The sequence below is a fragment of the Callospermophilus lateralis genome, chromosome 4 (genome assembly GCF_048772815.1).
Source record: "Callospermophilus lateralis isolate mCalLat2 chromosome 4, mCalLat2.hap1, whole genome shotgun sequence".
Lineage (NCBI taxonomy): Eukaryota > Metazoa > Chordata > Mammalia > Rodentia > Sciuridae > Callospermophilus > Callospermophilus lateralis.
In genome coordinates this window covers 72,505,982-72,526,769 of record NC_135308.1, presented here as the reverse complement: position 1 = coordinate 72,526,769, position 20,788 = coordinate 72,505,982, and the positions used below count along the sequence as shown (strand labels likewise).

At 38.0% G+C, this 20,788-nt stretch overlaps 1 protein-coding gene across 1 annotated transcript in view; it reads left to right on the top strand.

The window, feature by feature from the left end:
• The window catches only part of LOC143398301 (uncharacterized), a 257,757-nt gene that overhangs the window by 225,163 nt on the left and 11,806 nt on the right, over positions 1-20,788 (top strand). The window contains 11 exon segments of the mRNA XM_076855295.1: positions 1,789-2,097; positions 2,190-2,507; positions 8,788-8,880; positions 8,958-9,272; positions 10,324-10,638; positions 16,038-16,079; positions 16,170-16,484; positions 16,708-16,740; positions 17,147-17,284; positions 17,598-17,693; positions 19,372-19,518. Coding sequence (XP_076711410.1) covers positions 1,789-2,097; positions 2,190-2,507; positions 8,788-8,880; positions 8,958-9,272; positions 10,324-10,638; positions 16,038-16,079; positions 16,170-16,484; positions 16,708-16,740; positions 17,147-17,284; positions 17,598-17,693; positions 19,372-19,518 — 2,121 coding nt within the window.

Sequence of the window (20,788 nt, the reverse complement as noted above, 5' to 3'; positions counted from 1 at the left end):
CCCGCTTATCCTACTTCTAAATTCTGTTTTCTTTAATGAGAAGGATGATGTAAAGAAGCCAGATTATCTTAGTCACCGTAACCTACTTTCCATCTCTGTCTCACACTATTTAGTGGGATCTTTTCTCATCTCTAAATGGGATATTAATATAAATTGTCATTTTTGATGCATTTGAATTTTTCCATTCTTTAACAAATGTTAACTTAGTTGTAATGTGCTGGGGTCCAGCCCCAGCGGGGTCCAGGGAGTCCTGAAGGAGGAGTGGCGTCGGCGAAATGATGAGACAGGAGTCATTCCGTTTGAGCAATCTCCAGAGAGAGAGCTAAAGCAGCTTTCTCTGGGTCCCCTTTTTATTACAATTTTTCTCATCATTATAGATTCAGAATACGTCATTGGTTATATAATTTAAAACTTTGCCAAGACATGACATTTCCTTAACCATGATTGAGAGCACACCGATCTACATTCTTCCAGGATATGACCCCAGCCATACAATCATCAAAGTACAGAATCATCAATAAAACATGTCACCAATTTACATCCTTCAGATTTTCCCAAGATTTACTATTTTTCCCAAGATATGTTATTTCCTTATTAACTAATGCCAAACTACGTAACCAGACTCTAAGTCTCCTAATCAATCATTAACCTAAAGTACACTTGTACTTTATTTCTAATTCAAAATTCCCATCTAAAAAAGTCTCTTTAAATCTTATATTTAAAATATCTTAAAGTTTGTGAATCATCCTTAAAACATATCAGAAACCTATACAACTTAAAGACTTAAGAATTTCTAAACTTAAGAATCTAAATAAAATAATATTTTTAACATTATTCTAAAACTGTGTCTTATAAACCTATTTTAATTGAAATTTATTCTCATAAAACTGGTTGAGCTGCTTTCTCGAAGAGTTTCTTTGTTTCTCAGTCAAGGTACACTAGTTCTCAAAGAGTTTGTTTCTCAGTCAAGGTGCACTAGTTCTCAAAGAATTTGTTTTTCAGAGGATGATTGTTGTCCATTATTAGGTTTGTCCACAATGTACTGAGATAGAAGAATAGCCTTTTACTTTGTCCTTGATATGCTGAGGGGTGGGTAGAATGGCCTCCAAGGCATGAACTACCTGTTCTGTTCTAGCCATCTGAAATTTAATTTGTTTGGCATGTAACATACTCATGCCTCCTGTGAGAAACATAAGCATGAAAATGCAAAGTCCCAATTACATTAAAAAGGGTCTCATGGTTTCGGTTACCCACCAACCAGCGTGGCTTTGCCAGCATTCATCCTCACTGTGACCCTGTCAAGACAGTGGGAGAGCGGCTTTGCCAACACTTTTTCTCACTGTGACCCTGTCAAGACAGTGAGTGGGGGATCGCCTCCACCAGTAATGACTATTTGTGAACTGAAGGTTTCTGAGGATAAAAGAGTGAAAAAGTAATTCTACTCTGAGTTCAAGTTCAGGGGATTGGGCTTATTAAAAAGGAGGTAGACTGCCACAGACAGACAGACAAACACACAGTTAGATACATTGTAATACATAGAATAATATGTTCATAATATGTGTGTGTGTGTGTGTGTGTGTATTATTTCTGGAGTCAGCCATTTAGAACTGAACTTACAAATTCCTTCTCCTAAAGTTGTCTTCAGACACTTATTCATGGAGTCTCTATTCTGACACCATTGAATCCATTCTCCACATCCCATTCCTGGAGAAGGAAAAGATTTCACAGCTTTCCTGAGACATGGAGGTCCCAATTCCAACCCATTGTACTGGTTATTTTCTTCCACAGGATTTGTGCATTTGGATGGAGGAGGTGGACCTTGCTCTGGGCGAGTGGAAGTGAATTCTGGAGGTGGATGGATTCCAGTACCTTATGGGAATTTCACATTACCCACTGCCCAGGTCATCTGTGCAGAGCTGGGGTGTGGCAAGGCTGCATCTTTTCTCTTGAACCTGCCCCTCAGAGAGGCCAGTGAACAGGTCTGGGCTGAAGAGTTCCAGTGTAAGGGATGGGAGCCTGAGCTCTGGTTCTGCCCCAGAGTGCCCTGTCCTGCAGGCAGCTGCCACCATAGAGGGGCTGTGCAAGTTGTCTGCTCAGGTGAGACTCACAGCAGGACTTTAACCATCTTGCACATTCTGTTGTGGTAAAAAATTGTGAAATGTTGATGAAAGCCTGTCTTCTCCTGCCAGAGTACACAGAAGTCAGGCTCATGAAAAATGGCAGCTCTCAGTGTGAGGGCCAAGTGGAGATGAAGACCTCTGGAGGCTGGAGAACACTCTGTGCCTCCCACTGGAATATGGCCAATGCCAATGTAGTTTGCCGTCAGCTGGGCTGTGGAGTCGCCATCTCCACCCCAAAGGGAGAGTACTTTGTGGAAGGAGGAGATGAGATCTGGAGAGACCAATTCCACTGCTCAGGGTCTGAGTCCTTCTTGTGGAATTGCCCTGTGACTGCCCTGGGTGTTCCTGCCTGTGCCCATGGAAACACAGCCTCTGTGGTCTGCTCAGGTAAGAGAGGGCAGGGCTGGCTGGTACTCAGTTATCTCCTTGAGTGACATGTCTCTAAGAGCAGAGAGCATGGGGAGCAGAATAGAAATATGAGACATTCCTTGGTGTAATATGATTCTTCTCAGTGATCATTCATTCTCCATACCCTGTCAAATGTTATTCAGAGGAGTTTTTTTTGATTGGCAAAGTCTAAAATTTATTATTACCTATATAGTTTAAGCACACAGAAAAACAGAGTAAGATAAGGAACACACATTTTGTTCTGCAAAGTTATCTCAAATCTTAACCTTTTGCTACCACATTTGCTTCAAATTTATTATTATTATGTATATCTATTCTTACTAATTATACATGATAGTAGAATGTATTTTAATATATTATACATACCTGGAGTATAAATTATCATTCCTCTGGTTGTACATGGTGGAGAGTTACACCAGACATGTAATCATAAATGCACATAGGGTGATAATGTCTGATTCACTCTACTATCCTTCCTACCCTTATATAACTTCCCCTTCTTTCACTCCTCTCTGTATAATCCAAAGCAACTGTATTCTTTCCTATCACCCACATACCTTATTGTGAATTAGCACCTGCATATCAGAGAAAACATTTGGCCTTTGGTTTTTTGGGATTGGCTTATTTCACTTAGCATGATAGTCCACCCGTTCAATCATTTACTGCCATATGCCATAATTTCATTCTTCTTTATGGCTAAGTAATATTCCAATGTAAATATATACTATATTTTCTTTAGCCATTCATCTGCTGAAGGACATCTATGTTGGTTTTCTAACTTAGTTATTATGAATTTAGCTGCTCTGAACTTTGATGTGCTGTATAGCTACAGCATGCTGATTTTTAGTCCTTCAGGTATATGCTGAGCAATGGGAAAACTGAGTCAAATGGAGGTTCCATTCCAAGTTTTCTGAGAATCCCTATACCCCTTTGCATAAGCAGTCCCACCCACATTGTATGAGTGTATTTCTCCCCATATACTTGCCAACATTTATTGTTACTTGTATTCTTGATAATTGCTGTTACAACTGAAGTGAGATGAGTTCTCAGTGTAGGTTTAGTTTGCATGTCTCTAAATACTGGAGATGTTGAATTATTTTTATATATTTCTTGACCAATTGTATTTCTTCTTCTGTGAAGTATCTGTTCAATACCTTAGCCCATTAATCTGCTGGGTTATTTGGTGAAGGAGTGTGAATTTTTTGAGATCTTTATATATCCTGGAGATTAATGCAGGTGACAATGATTTTCTCCTAACATGTAGGCTCTTTCTTCATATTCTTGATTGTTTCCTTTGCTGTGAAGAAGATTTTTAGTTGAATTTATCCCATTTGTGGTTTCTTGATTTTACTTCTTGCACTATATAAGTGTTGTTAAGGAAGTCAGTTTCTAAGCTGACATGGTGGAGATTTGAGCCTAGTTTTACTACTATTAGGCACAGGATCTAAGGTCTCAAGCCTTAGTCCTTGATCCACTTTGAGTTGAGTTTTGTGCACAGTGAGAGATTTGGGCTCAATTATATTTTGCTACATATGAATTTCCACTTTTCCCAGCACTGTTTTTGAAGAGGCTATCTTTTCTCCAGTGTATTTTTTTGGACCTTTGTCTGCTATGAAATAACTGTATTTATGTAGGTTTGTATCTGTGACTTCACTCTATAGCATTGATCTACCTGTTTTTTTTTTTTTTTGGTGACAACACCATGCTGCTCTTTATAGCCATAGCTCTGTAGTATAATTTGAGGTCTGGTATTTTGATGGCTTCAGCTTTACTTTTATTGCTAAAGATTGCTTTGGTTCTTCTGGGTCTCTTATTTTTCCAAATGAATTTTATGACTGATTTTTCTATTTCAATAAAGAATACCATTGGAATTTCTATTAAATTTGAATAGAGCAATCGAGAGTATGGCCATTTTGGCAATGTTAATTCTACTATCCATGAACATGGAAGATCTTTTCATCTTCTGAGTTGTTTTTCAATTTCTTTTTATAATGTTCTGTAGTTTTCATTGTAGAGGTCTTTCATCTCTTTTTCTATATAGATTCCCCAAAATTTTAAATTTTGAGGCCATTATGAATGGGGTAGTTTTCCTGATTTCTTTTGGTGGATTCACCCCTGATGTATAGAAATGCAATTGACTTATGAGTGTTAATTTTATATCCTGCTACTTTGCTAAATTCATTTATTAGTTCTAAAAGTTTTCTGTGGTATTTTTAGGGTCTTTCAATAAGGTCATATCATCAGCAAATAGGGATTGTTTGAATTCTTCCTTTCCTATTTGAATTTATTCAATTTCTTTCTTCTCTCTTATTGCCCTGGCTAGAATTTTAAGGACAATGTTGAATATAAGTGGTAAAAGAGGGCATTCTTGTCTTGTTCCAGTTCTTTAAGGCAATGCTTTCTGTTTTTCCCCATTTAGTATAATGTTGGCCTTGAATTTAACATATGTAACTTTTACAATGTTGAGGTATGTTCCTACTATCCCTAATTTTTCTAGTGTTTTGAACATGAAACCATGTGTATTTTTAAGTGCTTTTTCTGCATCTGTTGAGAAGATCATATAATTCTTGTCATTATGTCTATCCATGTACTGAATTATGTTTATTGATAACTGTATGTTGAATGAAACTTGCATCCCTGGGATGAACCCCACTTGATCATGGTGCACTATTTTCAATATTTTTGTATGAGATTTGCCAGGATTTTAATGATAATTTTTCTATCCTTGTTCATCAGGGATATTGGTCTGAAGTTTTCTTTCCTTGATGTGTCTGTGTCTGGTTTTGTTATCAGGGTGATATTAGTTTCATAGAATGAGTTTGGAAGGATTCCCTTCTTTTCTATTTCATGGAATAATTTGAGGACTATTGGTGTTGACTGTATTCTTGACTGATATTCATTTTCTTTCAAGAACTTGTAGAACTAGGCTGAGAATCTATCTGGTCCTGTGCTTTTCTTGATTTGTGTGCTTTTCATGGTGATTTCTATTTCAATGCTTGAAATTGATCTGTTCATATTATGTAGGTCCTCCTAATTCAGTTTGGATAGGCCATATGTCTCTAGGAATTTATCAGTGCTTCAAGATTTTCTTTTTCTGTTTTTTTGAGTATAAATTTTCCAAATATCTTTCTGATTATCATCTGTATTTCAGTGATATTTCTTTTTTTTTCATCACAAATTTTAGTAATTTTTGTTTTCTCTCTCTTTGTCTTAGTGGCTAAAGGTTTTTCAATTATGTTTATTTTTGCAAAGAACCAACTTTTCATTTTGTCAATTTTTTGAATTATTTATTTTGTTTTCATTTTATTGATTTTAGTTCTAATTTTTATTTATTTTTTCCTGTTTTCTACTGTATCTGCTGTTGGTTTGTTATTCTTTTTCTAGGGTTTTGAGATGTAATGTTAGGTAACTTATTTTTTGACTTTATATTCTTTTAGTGAATGAGTTCAATGCAATGAAATTTCCTCTTAGTACTGCCTTCATAGTACCCCAGAGATTTTGATATGTTGTGATATTATTTTCATTTCTCCTAAGTATTTTTTATTTCATCCCTGATTTCTTCTGCTACCAATTGGTCATTCAGTAGTGTATTATTTAATCCTCTGGTGTGAATAGCTTCTATTTGTTAATTATATCATTGATTTCTAATTTCATTCCATTATGATTGGATAGAACACAAGGCATTATCTCTATTTTTTTGTATTTTGTAAGAGATGCTTTGTGGCATAAGATGTGGTCTATTTTAGAGAAGGATTCATGTACTGCAAAGAAGAAAGTGTCTCCAATCACTGATGGATGAAATACTCTATATATGCCTTTAAAGTCTAAATTATTGATTGCATTATTTAGTCCTATGGTTTCTTTCATTTTTGTTTGGAAGATATATCCAGTGGTGATAGAGGTATGTTAAATTCACTCAGTATTATTGTGTTGTGATCTATTGTTTTTGAAATTGAGAGAAATTTGTTTCATGTGCATAGATGCTGCCTTTTTTGAGGCATAAATATTTACAATTTGCTATATCTTGCATATGTATCATTCCCTTAATCAGTATGAAATGTCTTTCTTTGTGCCTTATGATTAGGTTTGGCTTGAAGTTCACTTTATCTGATATGAGGATAGAAATCCCTGCTTGTTCACGTGATCCATATGAGTGAAATAGTTTTTCCCATCTTTTCACTTTTAGTATGTGAATGTCTTTACCTGAGTGATGAGTCTCTTAGTGAGGGTATATTGTTGGGTTGTGTTATTTTAATCCAATATCCCAGTCTATGTCTTTTGATTGATGAGTTTTGCCTATTTATGTTCAAAGATATTATTGAGATATGATTTGTATTCCCTGATATATTGTTTTATATCTGGTTTTTAATTTGATTTAGTTTATTCCCTTCTCCCTTTGATGATTTTCACTTTTATTTAAAATTTTTCTCTTCATGGAATACTTTTCTGAGAATGTCCTGTAGTGCAGACTTTCTAGTTGTGATTTTTTTTAATTTTGTTTATCATGGAAGGTTTTGATTTCATCTTCAAAAATGAAGCTTAATTTTGTTGGATATTATATTCTTGGCTGACATCCTTTTTCTTTGAAGGCTTGATGTATATTATTCCAAGACCTTCTGGATTTGGGGGTCTGGTTTGAGAAATCAGCTGAGATGCAAATTGATTTCCCTCTAAATGTAATCTGACATTTGTTTCTAGCAGCCTTAAAAATTCTATCCTATTGTGTATGTTGTGTATTTGAAAGAATGAAAGAAAGAAAGAAAGAGAAAGGAAGAGTAACAGAAATGAAAAATATATTTTATTTTTTTCTCACCATTACTTGACTCATGAATTTAGGAATACCTCTTGGCTGTTGCCTCTTGGGATCTATCATAAGATAACAGTTGAATGTCATGGGGAACTGAGATCACTTGAAGACTTGACCATGCTGGGAATCCAGGATAGTTCATTCACATGGCTAGTAGCTTGAAGTTCAACAGGAGGCTGTTGATAGAACCACCTGCAAATGTTCTCTCCCACATGAAACTCTCTATAAAATAGATATGCCATAAAGCAAACATCCTAAAGTGAAGGAGGTATGACTTTCTAAGCTAGGTTTCTATGTCAAGACATTTGGGAAATGTCTCAAGGAAATGAGAAATGGACTCCAGAGGTCAATGGATAGAGCTTCTCAGATTTTGTGAATATGTTTTAAATCTATATGTGTATTGAATATCTGACATTGTGTATTTTCTAAGTTGTACTTTTAGCACTATTATAGTGGCCTTAAATATCTAAAACTTATAGATTACATAGAAATGTTAGGTTCTCTCACCATGTCTCTCAAGTCCCTGTTTATGGTTTCAATCCTTATATTTCTGTGCTTTACTCTGTGTATTTTTCTGTGTTTTTATACTTTGCCATTTCTATTCTGTAATAATCTAATGTTTTTGACTCACCTTTGGGTTCTTATTTTTAGCTCTTGACTTTTTAACTTTCCAATTTTTACTATATTTTGGTGATACTTTCTCTGCCAAGATGAACATCATGCCATTTAATAGACCAATTAAACATGATTATATAAATTACCTATAAGGAAACACCAATACTAATATGTAACAATCTTTTCCATTTTTTTTTCTCATTTTTCCTGTTTGTTTTCTACTAAACTCTATTTCATGTGGTGTTTTGGATCAAAATTGTTTTTGAGAAACTAAATAAATAAAAGGATTGTATTTTGCCTCTTCCAAATATTTTATTTTAGATCACATCACACAGAAACAATTGAAGTTTTGAGAAACTTGGCACCATCCCTGTGACAAAAACCCTTTTAGTTCACAAAATATTATACAAGTTTCCTGTTTGTCTAACATGATTTCTCTTCTTTGGTCCAACCTAAATTATATTTGTGTATGGCCATGGTAATCTGGAAAACATGCTGATATTTTCAGGGTCACCTTTAAATCTGATGTGGGTAAGTGCCTCCAGGGAAAAATAGCTGATCCCACTTTTCACTTTTCTCTTCACTTGACTCTTAAATTCTAGCTATCCTGAGAGTTGTGCAATGTTCTCAAGAAGTACTAACATATTGCCACTTGCCTAAGTCACTCTTAGTACTTGACATAAAGCCCCAAAGTGTCAGAGTCAGGAGCAGAAATCTCCATTAGGAGAACAGTTCTGAAGATAGGAAATTACTGATTTTGTCCTACAGCTTTCAGATACAATCACTAGATTATTATGTACTTTAATTCAGTTTCATCCTCTCTACTCCCATCTGTAGGCAACCAGACCAAGCTGCTGCCCCAGTGCAATGACTCCTCATCTGACCCAGCAGGCTCTGCAGCCTCAGAGGGACACATCAGCAACTGCTCAGGTGAGCAAGGATCCAAGCACCTGAGCCTTCCCATTCCCTGTGTAAATGCCCACTGACATGACCCTGTCTCTCCTCAGACAGCAGACAGCTCCGCCTGGTGGATGGAGGCAGTCGCTGTGCAGGGAGAGTGGAGATCCTGCAGCAGGGCTCTTGGGGCTCCATCTGTGATGACAGCTGGGACCTGAGAGATGCCCATGTGGTGTGCAGACAGCTGGGCTGTGGAGTGCCCCTTGAGGCCACCATCTCTGCTCACTTTGGAGAGGGATCAGGACCCATCTGGCTGGATGAGCTGAACTGCACAGGAGAGGAGGCCCGCGTGTGGCAGTGCCCTTCCCAGGGCTGGGGGCAGCACGACTGCAGGCACAAAGAAGATGCTGGGGTCATCTGCTCAGGTCTATGGTGCACACTGGGTACAGTTGGAAGAAATGAGGAGCATGTACATGATAGTATCTGAGCCTGAGGGCAGAGGAGGGGAAATTGGTGGCAGGGTGGAGGGGAAGAAGGCTCATCCCACAATGCCTGTGTCTCTAGCAGAAAAGATGAAGGGCTTCCATTTCCTGATGCAGCAGCTGAGCTGCTCTTCATTCCTGCCTCCTGACAATCATTCTCTTCAGTGTCCATTTGACTGCAGACCTCATGCTTCAGTTACTGTGTGTGCAACATCCTGAGACCCACTGTATTAGTTACTTATTGCTGCTATAATAAATTACCACAGATAGTTAATTAAACAACATGAGTCCAAGTCTGACCCCAATCCTCCTGAGGTATAAACAATGTGTCAGTGAGCTACATTCAGTGGAGGCTTTGGGAAAACTCATTTTCTTGCCTTTCCAGCATCTAAAAATTACCTATATTTGCCTTCCTTATTCAAATCAACCACCTTGCATATTTCTACCCATTTTTTTCATCTTCACAAATTTCTTTGACCAGATTCAGAAACCATTGTCTGCTTGTAAGAATACAGATCAAAGGATGTTAGATTGGGATGAAATAATTAATTCCAGATAATCTATAATAATCTCACCATTAAAAATTTCTCATCTTGATCTTATTTGCAAAGCTCCTTTACCTCAAAAGGTAAACTATCCACAAGCTCCAGGATCAGGAAGTGACATATCTGGGACATCACTGTTCTGCCATCTCATTGTCCACACCCCTTTTCCCAGGGTCTGCCAAATATTTAGTCAAGTAGCTTTTCCTCCCTCACCTCAAGAACCCCACTTCAGTGCTCCTGCCTGTTAATTTTCCACTATACCATTATCATAGAATTACAAAGATACATACAAGTTATCAAAACAGGTAAATGGATAAAAGTTTTGTCTTTCTCCCAGTGGGCATTTCATCAGCAAAGTTAGCAGTGAGCACTCATTACATAGGGGTTAAGGAAAATAGCACTAAACATTAAATACTCACTGTGTCCTATTTTCCTCCTCTTGGTTTCAGAGTTCCTGGCCCTCAGGCTGGTGAGCGAGGACCAGGAGTGTGCTGGGTGGCTGGAGGTTTTCTACAACAACACCTGGGGCAGTGTCTGCCACAGCCCCATGGAAACTGTGACCTTGTCCGTGATCTGCAGACAGCTTGGCTGTGGGGACACTGGGACTCTCAACTCTTCTGTTCCTCTCAGAGAAGGTTCTAGACCTCGTTGGGTGGATGGAATCCAGTGTAGGAAAACAGACACCTCTCTCTGGCAGTGTCCTTCTGACCCCTGGAAACAGAGATCTTGCTCTGCAAAGGAAGAAGCTTATATCATGTGTTCAGGTGACTTACTCCCTCTCCCTGTGTCCTCACTCTGTAAGTTGTTAGATAAATTTCATACTTTCAAGCCAAGAGAACAAGTTCAAATAAGACTATGAGGTACAAATTTGAATAGAGATTATTTTAACCTCAATTTACAATCTTCTTTCAATGACAAAATTAAGTAAACCTGTTCTGACAGCCAATTATGTGGAAAATGCCATGGATATTAAATTGAGCATGAATTTACCCTCTAAAAAACTGTATCAGCAAATGGCTAGTGCAGTCTTATGCTATAATAATTACTCTCTATTTCCTTAGTAGAGTGAATTTTACCTCAATTATATAAATCACTTGCTATGTCCTGTCATAGTGTTACGGGTTTTTTTGTTGTTGTTGTTGCTGTTATTGTTTTCCATATGTAATGAAGGTTAAACCTCTCAGCAAACTCTCATATGTATTATGGTGATAATTTAATCCAGATGTGGAAACTAAGATTAGGAGTAAGCACTTCATCCATCCCATAATCTCAATAGAGTGAGGGAAAACTTGGAGTATCCAGTAATACTTGGTTATCTTAGAGCTCATGGTCTTTTACGGACATCAGCCATCTACATCAGTCAGACAAACTCTCAGTTCAGATTGTTGATGATAAGTAATTGAGTGAATTGCATCTAGCAACTTAATTTTAGGCATGAGGATGAGAGACAATAAGAAAATACTCCCCCTGTCCTCATGGATTTTATCCTCTAGCATGATGACACACACCAACCATAAATGGGAGTGTCATAAAGAAGTGGAAGGTGCTGTTTAAATGGGTAATTTGAGAAAAAGAGAAATCACATTTAGGTTGAGACCAAAGAAGGAAGTAGATGTCAAACGGAGAAAGTAATAAGAGCATTTGGTCAGTGTAAATACTGAGGTGTGAGAAGTCTGGTGACCTTGAGGTACTGATAAAATCCCATCATGAGCAGAGTAGGAAGAAGTGGGGAGAGTGATACCTGATTACCTGGATGGGTAAGAAGAGTTCGACTTTTCTCCATTGCCCCAAAACCAATTCTGTTGAAAAGCTGTCTATTAATCTTCTCATCTGCCACATTATGGGGAATTGCTGTGAGATGAGGGTCCTGCTTCCCTTATTTTCTTATTGAATTCATATCCTTACAGTCCCAGAGGTCCTGTTTGATACTGCCTCCTCTGAGCCTTCATCCATATGCTACTGCAAACAAACCACTTCATCCCTCTCCCAGGAAATATTCTATGGGGCCTGTTGGAAATTGGAGTCTATTATCTCCTAATTTCTTAAGAGTTATAATGTGTCTTCAGTTTAATATTCTGATAAAAAAAAACTGGCTGTCCTGTGAAAACAATGATATCTTTATGATCTGGAGGCTCTGTGCTTCCCTTTCAAAAGAATATTTCTGGGTCGAATCTTAGAATAAAAATGTTCCTGCTTTCCTTTGTCATTTCAACAATTTATATATTTTTTTTCCCATGGCTACATGCTTAAAATTTGTCCCATGAAGTGTGGCACCAGCTACCACTTCAACTGGTGTCATTCTTCAACCTGGTTGCTCCCCCTCATCCAGGAATGCTGCAATCCCAGGCTCACTAGGCTCCTCTGTCTCCTGTTCCTGGTGCTTCCAGAAAACTTGCACACAACTGAGATAACATACTGGCCTCCATTCCTCACTTTCTCCCTTGGAAACACTACACTTACATCCCATCTCCCTGGATGGCCACACTATTGAGCATCACTAACTGTCCAGCTTGAGATCTTGTTTGCATTATTCCTTCTCTGACTGTTGCCTCTTCTCTGAGTGGCACATATTCATTATGCTTCTTTTCCAGATATTTCATCCTCATGCAGATTACAAGTGTTTTCCCTTATCAGTTTTTAATTCTTCCACTCTCCTCAGAATTGCAGATGTTCTTCTTACCCTGATTAGACAACATGATGCCCCATTATAATCCTCCCCCTTCAAGTTTATTCAATTATGAGGTTTCTTCTTTATCTGTCAATGAGAGGAATAGTTGAGTCAATTACCTAACTCTTCTCTGCCTGCACTGAACTAGGCAAGAAGTGATGAATCATGGACAAGTACTGTATCTTGTTATAATGTGAAATTATCCTGCTAGTCTCTTTGAATTTGTGATCCAATCTCTGATGGATCCTCCACACTGGCCCCATATTGTAGTGTGCTTCTCTCACATGTGCTCTTGCCCTCTCTCTAACATGACATTTTATAAATTTCCTGATCTCCCCCTCATTGTTATTTAAACCACATCATACATAAAATGATAACCTTCACTCAAACTTTACTAGAAAAATAGAAACTTTCAGCTGTCTATCTTCTTTTTTGTTTTCTCCTCATGGTCACTCTAATTTACTGATTATTATTCTTGCAACTTCTTCTTTCAATATCTAAATGTTAGACTCTCTATTCTTCCTTAGCTCTTTCCTTCACTAACCTCATTGGGGTCCAGGCCTTAGATGATATTATTCCACTGACAGCTCCCAATATAAACTCCATATCTGATCTCTGACCTTAAATCCATTCTCATATATTTCAATGCTACTGGTCCCTTACTTGAATGTATAATGGACAACTCAAATTTAGTTTTCAAAGTAGAGCATTTTATTTCACTCCTTCAATCTGCCTCTACCAATTTGTCCCTTTTCTATTCCCAATCCCAGTTAATGCCACTGTTGTTGATCAGTTACTTATTCTCAGTCTACATTCACATCTCCATTTCACTCTCCCTCCAGTTCCAATGTAGTAGCAAGTTCTATGCATGTACCAGAAACCATGTCCTAATTTCTTCTAGTCTTTCCTCCCACCCTCATCTTAGTTCAGGAAAGATCACTTGTTGCTTGGACTCTTCCAACAATATTCAGTGGTCTTTGTCTTCCATAACATATTGTCTATTTAATGCTGGAAATATGTTCATTTGATTAACAAGTTGATTAATGTGTTGCTGTGTCACAGGTGAGCTGCCTTTAGAAGTGACTCAAGTGACAAATTTCTCTGAGGCTCCCAAATGCAGAAACAACTGGAAACCATGGCTCAGCAGTTTGTAATTACCATAATTTGCAGAAATGCCAGGAAGAGTGAACACATTGTTTTTCTCAGACTTTGAAGGACTTCCCCATGGAAGAGGGAGGAGACTGTGAGCCACTTCAGGGTCAAGGATGTGACTCACAGGTGCAGATTACTACTGGTTGGGTTTGGGTTCACTCTAAGTTTAAGTAACTCTAAAGCACCTCACCATGTGAGGAACCCAAGGGAATGAGTAATGTTGCCTCTCTGGGCAAAGAGCACTGGAGACATAAAGGGATGTCCACCCCACCTTCTCTTATGCTGTGTTATATTTTTTGATCTCTTCACATGATTGGCAAATATTTGACACTAGGGGATTTATGTTCTTCCTTCTAGTTTATTTTTGGTGTAGAATTAAATAATATGCTTTCTATTACATTGAATTACCAAAACCCTAATTACTCAGTGAAATCAAGGAAGACATATTAAAATATAAATGGTACATTAGTGACATTGCATAGCCCCTTGTCTATTCATATTACCCTGATGTAAATAGAATTAATGGACTGGTAGTTGCTCTTTTTATAATTCTCCATTTTCATGGAATTTTATCTAAACTAATATAGTGATAATAGCATTTATCTTATGGCATCTTTTTATTTGGTTTTACAATGTTGGGCTTGTATCATATTTACTATTGTTACATTGGCTTTCTTAACAATATATTAAAGATGTTCCACAAGTAGTGCTTACTCTTTTGTAAAACAACTCCATAATGTTACATTCTTAAGAGATAAGTATTAGAGCCTGCATAATCATTTTTGCTATTTATTTATAATTGTTTTTTTTATTTTTCCCTTCTAAAAATAATATTGTAATAAATATCCTTGCACATGTAATTCTACATACTAGTAGGTTATTACTACAAGATGACTGCCAATGGTTGCAAGATCACAGGATATCTATTTTTTAAACAGATATCATCATATTACTTTGTAGGAGCAATTGTTTTCCAACAGTAATTCATATCTTCATATAATACACTGGGATTTTTTTAATAACTTGACCTTTAAACTAAAGTCAAAGAACATACAGAAACTCAAAAATCAAAAAAGGAAAAAAGCCCACAAACCTATGCTAGGAACTGCCTAAAATCCAGGAAGGATGAGAAAATAAATGATGGTAAACATTTCACAAGCAATTTTTTTTTTACTCTTTTCCTTTTTCTACCTTTCCTCGCCTTATTTTTTCCTTTTTCCTGTAGAGTCTAAAGTGATAATAAATAATAAGATTAGGTACAGATGATGTTTTTTCTTACAATAGACTCCACATATTGAGAAACAGACACCCAATCCTGAAATAAGCAAAAACCCAAAACAGGTCCTGCCATCATCTAGAGATGTTCTCAGTAGAGTGTAGGAGGTTGACAGAATAATGGGGATAATGTATATCCATGAAGGTGTTTTAGGACAAGTGGCATGTGTGTTTTGTCCATGTTAATTTGCATTTATATGTATTCTTTTGTTTCGCTTGGTTCTATGTTACCTCTATGTTCTTTCATGTATTAATTTTCCTCAGTGTATTATCTTTCCATGAAAATATTTCTCTTTCCAGCTAACCATTGTTTACTTATTAACTTTTCTCTGATATCTGTTTGCATAATTTATGTAAAAAATAGTTTAATTTATTTAAAATAATAGTTTCAATTAATTTAAATGAATATTTTCAATGTTTGTAATTTTTCATTAACAATATGAGAGATATTGAGTACAATTTATTTTGGGGATTACTCAGTACTTAAGTTTTAAATGCCTAATATTTATTACCAAAAACCATTGACATTAATTTACATATCTTTTATTGCCTTAGGGATTTGAAAGAATTAAAAAACTGTTTTTCTGCTCATCTTACTCATCTATTTATTTAATCATTAAACATTTATCAAGCCAATTTTCATAGCATTCGTAGAAAGTCACCCATATATATTTCTAAGGAATGCACTCAACATGCCAGGCATTGTCCTATTAGCAGGAACAGAAGGAATGAGGCAAGGCTCCTTTCTAGAGGACTTTTCTTTCTGGGTAACTTGTGTCTGAGTGTGTTTTCGAGTACATACATGAGAATGTGCATTATCATGGTTGTATTTTTTTTCACATAGTAGGCATTTAAAACAGGTAAATTGATAAAAATAATTTCAGCTGCTGATAGGAATATGCTATAGAGAATGAATGTCGCAGTAACCCAGTCTAATAGACTACTTTTGAAGCACCTTATCTCCACCTGTTACCTGAACTGAGCCTAGGACCTTAGAGAGACTTGTCTGGGGGCAGGATCTCCCCATCTGTCACTTACTAGTGCTTCCCCCACTGTCTGCTCCTACAGGAAACAGACCCAAGAGCTGTCCAGCCACTGCACCCTGCACAGGTAACTCATCCCTTTCCACCTTCCCCCATGGCTTCCATGGGCTCCTTTCCTCCCACCAGGGAGTAAGAGGAGGTGCTGCTGCCTTTTCAGACAAAGAGAAGCTCCGACTCAGGGGAGGAGACAGCGAGTGCTCAGGGCGAGTGGAGGTTTGGCATGAAGGCGCCTGGGGCACTGTGTGTGATGACTCCTGGAGCCTGGCAGAGGCTGAGGTGGTATGTCAGCAGCTGGGCTGTGGCTCTGCCCTGGAAGCCCCAGGAGAAGCTGCATTTGGCCCTGGAAATGGAAGCATCTGGCTGGATGAGGTGCAGTGCAGGGGCAGGGAGCCCTCCCTGTGGGCCTGTGCTGCAGCACCCTGGGGACAGAGTGACTGCAAGCATGAGGAGGACGCTGGTGTGAGGTGCTCTGGTGAGTAGCAGGACCAGGACGGGGGGCCTAGGGTTGAAGGAGTGTGTTTGCATCCAAAGGGCTTCCCAGGCTGCCCTGCTGCCCTGAGCCCTGGCTCTGGAAGGCTGTGCCCAATCTCCTGGCATCTGGGACAGAACTATGTGCTAATGGTTGAGGGTGGGACCCAGAGACATTCCAAGATCAAAACAGTGCACTGAATCTATTTTCCTTTACTTCTCTCTAGGTGAAAGGACAACAACTCGTCCCACCAGGAGAAGTAAGTGTTATTTTTATTTTTTATTTTTTGCTCTGAACCCGGTAATGGAGGAGATAGGCAGATGCTCAGGAATCCACACTAAGGAATCCACACAGCTCTGGTCATATTACAGTAGACCTGATGATCAGGTGTTAGAAGAAGCCATCATTTGTGTTAAATTGTAACACTCAGGGAGCTCCACTGCCTCACCCACATTAAATTTATAGAAATTCCTTTAAATCAGACTCAGAAGATATTTGACACAGAACAGAGCAGGATCTAGGGTGGTAATATCCTGACATTCATGATATATGATATCTGAACTAGGGACTTCATGGTCCTGAGGACTCAAGTGATGACCAGGCTAATTGGGTTTTTCTGAGCTTATGGTCTTCTCTAAAGACTCATGGCTCTTTTTCTTCTTCAGACACCAGTTCAGCCTCAGCTCCTGTCCCTGGCATCTTCTCCTTACCTGGGATCCTCTGCATGATCCTGGGAGCCCTTCTCTTTCTTGTTCTCATCATCCTGGGAACTCAATTGCCCCGATGGAGAGCACAGCGCCAAGGTGGGACTTGGGAATTCTGTGACCTGAAAGTATGCATGATAATATTGGGCCATTTTTTAAGTACACATTTTAGTCTTGTTCTCATTATATGAAAAATTGCTTTCTCTACCATGGACTTGGAAACTTAAAAGACATGAATTTGTCCTGGTTTAAAAAACGGAGCCCTCAAATAGGATGATTTCCCATGTGGGCAGTGCTAGTAGAGACTAGGCTTAAGATCCAGGGGTGGACAGAAATCTAGTTCTATCCCATGGTCTGTTGGTAATGGAAAGACTTCCAGGATCAATGTCTGAACTCATTCTGCTTTCCATAGCCTTATCCACATTTGAAGATGCTGTTGATGAGGTCCTGTACCAGGAGATAGATTACCCCATAAATCCAGAGAAGGAGAGCCTGCTGAACAGCCCAGGTGTGTTCCATAGCCTCCTCTGTTTGCATGAGTTTGCTATCAGTGTGGGAATCTTCAATAAGAAAAGATCACATGACTAACCCAACCTCATATGGCATATCTGGTAGCTTTCTATTACTGAAATAAAATGCCTGAGATAATCAAATTATAAAGAAGAAAGTTTGATTTGGCTTCCATTTGCAGATCCGGCCTGTGCAAGGCAGCCTATCATGCTGGGAGCATGTGGTGGGGCAAAGATGCTCACCTCATAGTGACCAGAAAATTAAGAGAAAGAAGAAGAGATTAGCATCTTACAATACTTTTCAAGAGGATGCACCCAACAACTTCATTCCTCCCACTAGTTCTCACACCTTAAAGGTTCTACCTTTTCAAATGCCCCCAACCTGAGGACCAACCATTTAGAACAAGATCTTTTAGGAATATTCCTGGACCACTGTAACAATTATCAGAACCTTCTAGGACAGGAGCTCTAAGCCCTCTCTCTACAAGGATGAAGCTTCAAAATTTTTTCTGAACCATGACATTGACCTCCTCCTGTGTTTGTCTCTGATGTTTTCTCCCTACTAGGAACCATGTCTGATGATGGCTCAGCAACTAAGCTACCCTATTACACAGGGGACAGTGAGGAGAATGGAGACCCTGAACCTGCCCCAGGTAGTAGAGACAGGTCTTCCCCTGGATGGTGGGAGGAGGAGGAGGTTACCATCTGAGAAGAACTTTCTATGATTAGGATGGGAAGGGTCTCTTCCTTCAGGTTCACAACTACTTTTTCTCTCCACCCACTCTGTCATACAGAAAGGGAAAGATGAGACTCTAATCTGTTGGTTTCCACAGATACTTCCATATGGTCACAGACACACCTCAAATATATCATTATAAAATCCAAGGCCATAACTTTAAAAAGAACATTTGAACTTGATCATCTCACAAATTCAATGGTGAAAGAGAACATATGGATTTGACCTGAAATACAGGGATGTATGGACTATTTTGTGGTTTATGAAATACTAAGACAAAAAAATGACCTTCATAATCACTAGAACACAAGGAGTGTGGGTGATGCCTGTACTTATCAATCATTGGAAGAGCTTCTCTAAAAATGACCTAAGGAAGGAGGACACCATGGACCTTCCCCAAGTGGTAAAAATGGAGAGTTCCTAGGGGGGGTCATGTCCAGGAGTGCTCTTTAAAATTAAATCTCAAGGACAGCAAAGCACTAGAGGAGGTTGAAACCCATGACTCCTGGGATTCAAATTGGTAAATAGCCTTTGTGGGAGAGATAAAACCAGGCTTCTCCTCTGTGTCTCCATTGCCTCAGAGGCCATATGAACAGCCTGGGTTCTCCTTAGGCCTGACGAAATCACCCTCAATCTCTGATATGTCCATATTTTCCAACCCTTTATCATATGCCCGAAAAGAGTGCATCAAACTTACAACATAAGTTTATTGATGCTTTTTGGCATGACATGTTAATAAAATATTCTTGAATTTCATACATTGAAACATTTAGATGATTTACATGATCTAAGAATATGGACATCAAATGTATGCCTTTGGGACAGCCTTGGAATATGGTACTTATATTTCTCAACTATGAGAATCTCTTCATTAGAACAGACTGAAGACATCACCAAGACTAACATATATCTTCTGCTTCCTCCTTATTCCCTGTTTTCAGAACTTGGAGGACAGCATGCAGTTGCCACAAGCAGTGGTTATGATGATGTTGAAGAGATACCTGTTCCTGAAATTCATTCTTTATTTGGAATGAAGGAGAAGAATTTTTTCCCAGAAGAGGGAGGTGGTGCCAGGTGTTCTCAGACAGGTAAGTGGATAACTATGTCTCCAGTGGTTTTGCATTATTATCATGGTAAAGATGGATTCGGACATATCAATGATCAGTTTTCCTTTACTCAAGATTCTAAGTAGCCTTGTAAACCAAGATGATGCATTTGCTTTCCTTTTTCTGTTCACTGAAGCTATTTTATTGCTTCTGAAAGGAGGTAAATATTGTGTCCTCTGTCTGCACACCCTGCTCTTGGGATTGATACATATCTATGTGAACTGCAGAGACTTTGTGGCTTTGTTCCAGTCTTCACAAAGCAAACCAAGACTTCTGTTTGAACATCAAGTATTCTTGTCTTTAAACATGTGAGAAGTAATTTGGAGAGCATTTTAGTATTTTTATTAGTGCAATATTATTATTCATAATAGTGGCATTAATTTTGATTATTCATAAATACATATAGCATAATTTGCTCCATTTAAATATCTAATGCTTCCCCTTTCCTTTCTCCTTCCCTCTGATAATCAACATGTCTGCCTTCTATGTATTTATTGTTTTTATAGTGAGAACATAATATTCATACATAAAAGTAAAATTCATCGTGATATATTCAAGCACACAGAGAGCATAATATGGAGAATTTCATTTCAGAGATCCTCTCCATTTCTCCCTGTCATGCCTCCCCTCAACCCCTTCTAATCCACTGTTATTGCTTCTATTTTCATAATATCTCTCTTTTTATTTCTTACTTCTATGGAGCTTCTGCATATGAGATAAAAGTTTCAACTCTTATCATCCTGAGTCTGGCTTATTTCACTTAGCATGATTTTCTCCAGGTCCACCTATTTACCATCAAATGATATAATTTAATTTTTCTTTATGACTGAATAGAACTCTATTATGTGTATTTGTGGGTATTGTGTGTGTGTGTGTGTGTGTGTGTGTGTGTGTGTGTGTGTAATTTTTTATTCATTCATTCATTAAGAGACACCTAAGCTGGTTCCATTACTAGGTCACTATAAACTCAGCTATTATAAACACTGATATACCTGTATCACGGTTTTATGCTGATTTCAACTCTTTTGATACATATAAACAAGTGGAATAGCAGGGTCTTATGGTAGCTGCATTCCTACTCTTTTAAACAATCTTCATACTGCTTTCAAAGTTGTCATACTAATTTACCATCTTACCATGAATGTGTGTGTATTTCTTTATCCCCACATCCTCACCAACATTTATTTATTTAATTCTTAAATTTTTATCAATGCATTATATTTCTCCATAATAGAAGTGTTCATTTTGAACT